General features: G+C 36.7%; 1 protein-coding gene across 2 annotated transcripts in view; it reads left to right on the top strand.

Annotated features, from left to right (window-relative positions):
• hhat (hedgehog acyltransferase) overlaps window positions 1–6,439 on the top strand; it is a 46,396-nt gene that overhangs the window by 25,463 nt on the left and 14,494 nt on the right. For both annotated transcript variants that reach the window (XR_001630891.1, XM_016448138.1), the window contains exons 10-11: window positions 5,024–5,225; window positions 5,332–5,476. Coding sequence is in view for 1 of the 2 variants with exons in the window: in XM_016448138.1 (XP_016303624.1) it covers window positions 5,024–5,225; window positions 5,332–5,476 (347 nt within the window). In the remaining variant the exon portion in view is untranslated. The remainder of the gene's footprint in view (window positions 1–5,023; window positions 5,226–5,331; window positions 5,477–6,439) is intronic.

Below are 6,439 nucleotides of genomic sequence, written 5' to 3'. Positions count from 1 at the left end.
GTGTGTGTGTGTGTGTGTGTGTGTGTGTGTGTGTGTGTGTGTGTGTGTGTGTGTGTGTGTGTGTGTGTGTTGTATGTATGCCAAGTTTCATTTCATCATTCACTTAAGGCTGTTTAGGTGTCAACCAAGGTATTAGTTTAGTCCAGATGCCAAGGTAGTAGGTACCAAAGGCTTCTATCACACCAAATCCAAATTTTGGTATCAATCCAACCCCACTGACCAGTCTTATCAATTGCCATGATGTCAAAGCTTTTTTTAAAGAATATTATATTATTTATATATTACTAACAGACAATTGAAGATTTTTACCTCCAGATAAGTGTCTATTCAGAGGTTTTTGAGCTTTTAGAGTGATGGTTTCTTTGTGTAAGTTTAATGAATGTATGTGTATTGGGATATAATTACAAACTCAGAGACACGTTTGCCTAAACACTGTAGTGTTTATTTTTGTCAACTAATTTAAAGAGCCAGTCACACAAAACGCTTTGTTCTGTTGACTTCCATTGATACACATTTGAATGTAGGCGAGCAGAAACACAAGCTCATGTGAAAGTTTAACATTTTTTTGTGTTCCAAAGTAGTGAACTCTAACCTACAAATTTATATTACATATTCAATAGAAGATCAATACGTCACGGCGTGACCTCGTAGCTGAATTAAAAGAACATGCATTTAAAACTGTGATGATCTTAAAATATTATAGGCCTACATGTATTTGCCTTCACCATTGAATAAAACGGTTAATTTTTACAGACCCCAAACTTTTGAATGGTAGCTTACAGTATATGCTTAAAAATATTGCCAATGGTGAAAATAATAAAAAATCTTTCACATTATCACATTTCTTAAAATTTCTCATAGTACAGTAAGTTTGTTTTGTTTTAAGGATGTTTAGATAATTTTACTGGAAAACCAATTCAGAGTGTAATTTTGCTTCTTTCTGATTAAAAAGACAACGAGCCCTGACAAGCCCTATCAATAAACCATCAGTAAGTCTAGTCAGCGTATCAGTGAATCTACAAAAACCCATCCATCCTATTAGGCGTCCTATAGGGGAGAAACAGACCCATGAATGTTGAAGAATAAAAATAGAAGAGCAGAGTTTTTTAAGTGCGATAAAATAAAGCACAGTTGATCTTCTTTTCTTGATCTCTACACACGCTGTCTGCTGGAGCCGTGGTCAGGGGCTAATCTTATCCTCTTCACTATCTCCCTCACACACACAGATGAGTCAAGTCCTCCACTATCCCAACAGCCTCATTAGAACAGATTGGTGCTCTCTCAGCCCTGAAATGGAAACTCTACTATACTGCCGTCGAGAGAGATCGGGTTTAGTTCAGAATTCTCTCTCTCTCTGCTGTCTGTTATCACTGTGAGGGGAACGGTGGCAGTTTTACAGACAGTGTCATCTGAAGACACTTTTTTATTCTTTTTTCTCACATTTGTCTAACAGACAATTGTGGTCCACGTGATAAAAAATGGCTTAATAAACATTAAAGGGGTCATAAAACTGAGAAATCAAAATTCCCTTGATCTTTTGATATATTAGAGGTCATTGTGCTATAAAAACATTCTGTATGTTTCAGAACTCAAAACTTTCTCATTAGTCTAAACACAGCTTCTATTGAAGCCAATCTGCCAAAACAACAGGTTGTGGAATGTGCCATTTTATGATGTAATAGTGTGGCTAAATTCCACCTCTGCAGTAGAAGATCAACGCCTGCTTCTACATCACTGCCTGTTTAACCCCGCCCACCAATTTGTGCACGTAGTAGGTATATGACAAGAGCGACAAACGCAGGTCTACACAGAAACCAAACGATAAACTTTATTTGATGAACTTTATTTTTAATGAAGTTCCAGACCGTGTCAGTAAGAACTCGGTCCTTTGTTCACTTCATTTTAACGCGGATTTGTTTACAAACAAGGCACAATTTGACGCAGGATTTTCAGAAAGATTGAAACTAAAAGACGATGCTGTACCGACTATATTGGATCCTACAGTAATGTCGCAACACACAAGTGTGAGTAACTGTTTTTATTACATGGTCACTATTGCTTTGTCTGTTATTACAGATCGTTTGATATGTACTGAGTATTTATGCGTTTTTAACCTAAATCACAGCAGCGTCCATCTATGAAGGATGAAGGCTTTCAAACACACAACTCTTAGCCAATCATAGCAGTGTACAATCTGCCACACCTATTCAAACAGAGCGTTCTGATGAGGGGGGTTAAAACAGGACATAAAATAGCCTATTATTTTTAAATTGTTTTTTGATGTAAAAATCTTGATAACATTATAAGTGGACCTCAGAGAACAATACAAAATAATGAAAAAATGCCGTTCATGACACCTTTAAACAATGCAGTTGTAAAAATGCAAAAAGGTTGTTTGGAGGATGCAAACTATCATTACCTCAATATTAAAACAATTTTTGGTTGTTAATTGTCAAACAAGTCTTTAAAAGAAAACCGCATTAAATATCGCATGCGATTTATCGTGCAGCCCTACTAAAGATTATTAAAACATAATTTTAAAAAAGAACATTTAAAGTTAAACTGAAACTCTTTAACACTTTTTTAAAGTGTTTTAAAGAAACAGTCATTAAAGTGACACTTAAGTACACTTAAATGGCCTTTTATTACATTAATGTTATCTTCAAGTACTTTTTTTAAATATATGCTTTTTTGCACTACAAGTGCACATTCAATACAATTAAGCACTTTTTTTTACAAGGGTAGAGAGACATTCACACATGTCATCAGTCAGATTTATTTCCCCTCAATCTGTAACTGCTGACAAGTCAACCACAGCTGCTGACAACGTGTTTTTAAACTCTGGGAATGTGAAAGTTTTCAACCTTTTAACGTTTTGTGGGTCATGTTGAGGCAGTAATTCAGAAAGAAAGCTGTAATGATTTGATGCTGTAATGTAATGATGTGGGACAGCCTGTCATTTCATCCCAGATCAGACACAAAAGTGAGGAAATGAATTCATTCTGAAGTGCTCAGAACACATTTTGTGTTGGAGAAGAGCTGAGTCGCTGTTTTGTGGTGCATATGAGATGTTACGAATGATTTTGTAAGATTGTTTGCAGGATAGGAGTGGTTTGTTATTACGAATTATTATGCTTTTTCAATATACAGTGGAGTATAAAATTCTGAACGTTGATGATTGAAAATTGATTATTAAAAATCTAATTGAATAAACAATTGTAGAATTTTGAGAAAATTAAAACCAAGAAATGTTATAACATAAAATAAAGAGGAATTATAACATAAAATAATAAATATTCAAGATGCTGCACTGTTTTTTGGTCACTAATCAAGTAAGTAGGTTTGAGACACTGATTGCATAGACAGTCAGATGTTTTTGCTTCTGTAAACTTGTAAAGTTGATCATAAATTGTATGAAATCATTTGGGAAAAGTCTTCACAAACTGCTTTAGGATCATGCTGGTAGCATTTAATGCCAAATGAAGCACCAGTGAGCATCTGGACATTTATCTTTAAAGAGCTATAGAGAGAGAAGTGTGAAGGCCTTTCGGAAAGATAAAAGCAGTTTGAATGTATCTGGAAGTTTCTAGAAGCTGCTCTTCATCCATTTGCCACCAGGTACCATGAGCACCACAGAGTCTTAACAACGGTCGCCATGGAATCATTCATTCTTGACATCTCTGAAAGGTAGCCATGCTGATCGCACCCACCCCCTGCAGCAGCAGCTGTCAGTCAGACGCTGACGGAAAGGTTTTGTGCCACTCAGTTAGAGGCAGGAGGAGCTGCAGGGTACAGAAAAGCTCAGAGAGAGACCTGCTGGGCACAGAGACTCACAGGACCCTGAACTTATTCATTTCATTCTCCGTTTAATATAGGAACCATATCATACTACTTTAGTTACATTTAATTAGGTCCCTTAAGTCAGTTTTGTTAGTCAAACTGGCCATTTTTAATTTTTAATTTTTGGTTTACATGATTTGAAGAAGGTTGTCTTACATTTCAGTATAATATATATATATATATACACACAGTGCCGCTTGAAAGTTTGTGAACCCTTTAGAATTTTCTATATTTTTAGTCTAAACACAGCTTCTATTGAAGCCAATCTGCCAAAACAACAGGTTGTGGAATGTGCCATTTTATGATGTAATAGTGTGGCTAAATTCCACCTCTGCAGTAGAAGATCAACGCCTGCTTCTACATCACTGCCTGTTTAACCCCGCCCACCAATTTGTGCACGTAGTAGGTATATGACAAGAGCGACAAACGCAGGTCTACACAGAAACCAAACGATAAACTTTATTTGATGAACTTTATTTTTAATGAAGTTCCAGACCGTGTCAGTAAGAACTCGGTCCTTTGTTCACTTCATTTTAACGCGGATTTGTTTACAAACAAGGCACAATTTGACGCAGGATTTTCAGAAAGATTGAAACTAAAAGACGATGCTGTACCGACTATATTGGATCCTACAGTAATGTCGCAACACACAAGTGTGAGTAACTGTTTTTATTACATGGTCACTATTGCTTTGTCTGTTATTACAGATCGTTTGATATGTACTGAGTATTTATGCGTTTTTAACCTAAATCACAGCAGCGTCCATCTATGAAGGATGAAGGCTTTCAAACACACAACTCTTAGCCAATCATAGCAGTGTACAATCTGCCACACCTATTCAAACAGAGCGTTCTGATGAGGGGGGTTAAAACAGGACATAAAATAGCCTATTATTTTTAAATTGTTTTTTGATGTAAAAATCTTGATAACATTATAAGTGGACCTCAGAGAACAATACAAAATAATGAAAAAATGCCGTTCATGACACCTTTAAACAATGCAGTTGTAAAAATGCAAAAAGGTTGTTTGGAGGATGCAAACTATCATTACCTCAATATTAAAACAATTTTTGGTTGTTAATTGTCAAACAAGTCTTTAAAAGAAAACAGCAACTCTTGTTTTCAACACAATTTTTCAGTAGGCCATGTTTTTGCTGAGCATGTGTGTTTGTGTGTGTTTTTAGGTACATATATGTGCCATTGGGCGGCTCTCATCACGGTGTGTTCCGGAAACTCGTCTCCACAGCGCTGGCGTTTGGGTTTGTGTGTTTCTGGCATGGTTGCCATGACTACCTGCAGTACTGGGCCGTGCTGAACTGGGTTGGGGTGTTGGTGGAGAACGTTCTCCCACTCCTCTTTTCCTCTCATCCTCTTCATCACGTTATTGTGAGTTCACACAATCCCTCTCAAGTTATCAGCTTTAAACAAAGTTCAGTGTTTATAATGAAGTAAGGTCACTAATAAATACCATGCTTTTTTGATCTCGTCTTAGGTGCGTTGTCTGTCACCTCGGATGCAGAGGCGTGGCCTAGCGCTTATCTCCGCCCTCTCCACTGCTTTTCTGATTCTGTCCAATCTGTTTTTTCTGGGTGGGATCCATGTGGGCAGAATCTTCTGGAAGAGGGTGTTTGTCGAAGGTGGGTCATTTAAATGTATGCACTTTCTTACATACCCTTGTGAAAAAGAAGTACACTTTTGCATACTTTCAAAAAGAGTAGCCTACTTGTTATGGAAATATTATACTTTCCAAAAATATTCTTAAATGTGAATTGAATGTAATGTTTTTAGGCATTTAATTTTGGAATAATTTGCTGAAAATTTGCTTACCATCAGGCCATTCAAGATGAGTTTATTTGTTCAGTGGAATAGATTTAGAGAAATTTAGCATTACATCCTTTGCAGTGAATGGGTGCCATCAGAATGAGAGTCCAAAAAGCTGATGAAAACATCACAATAATCTAAAGTAAAGTAATCAGTTAATGAAGTGAAAAGCTGTGTCTGTAATAAGCAAATCCATTATGGAGAAAGAGAGCATTGCATCACTTGCTTTGCAGTGAATGGGTGCCATCAGAATGAGAGTCCAAAAAGCTGATGAAAACATCACAATAATCTAAAGTAAAGTAATCAGTTAATGAAGTGAAAAGCTGTGTCTGTAATAAGCAAATCCATTATTAAGGTTTTTTAATTTCAAACCATTGCTTCTGGCCAAGATAGCAGTCCATAATAGCAGTATTTAACATGCTTTAGTATGTTAATCAACACATCAAAATAAATGAACTTGACTGTGGAAGTAAATCATGGCACAAACAAAGGAGATCTCTGACGACCTCAGAAAAAGAGTTGGTGTTGCTCATCAGGCTAGAAAAGGTTACAAAAACATCTCTAAAGTGTTTTGACTCCCCCAATCCACGGTCAGACAGATTGTGTACAAATAGAGGAAATTCAAGACCACTGATACCCTCCCCAGGAGTGGTCCACCAACAAAGAACACACTAAAAGCAAGACGTGTAAAAGTCCACTAGGTTTCAAAGGACTGCAGGCTAACTTCTAAGCAACTAAAGGCCTTTCTCACATTGGCTAATGTTAATGTTTATGAGCCC

Source organism: Sinocyclocheilus anshuiensis, unplaced genomic scaffold, assembly GCF_001515605.1.
Source record: "Sinocyclocheilus anshuiensis isolate Anshui unplaced genomic scaffold, SAMN03320099.WGS_v1.1 scaffold539, whole genome shotgun sequence".
In the NCBI taxonomy this organism is placed as follows: domain Eukaryota; kingdom Metazoa; phylum Chordata; class Actinopteri; order Cypriniformes; family Cyprinidae; genus Sinocyclocheilus; species Sinocyclocheilus anshuiensis.
Note: the sequence above shows the minus strand (reverse complement) of the source record. Positions and strands in the feature narration are given on the sequence as shown.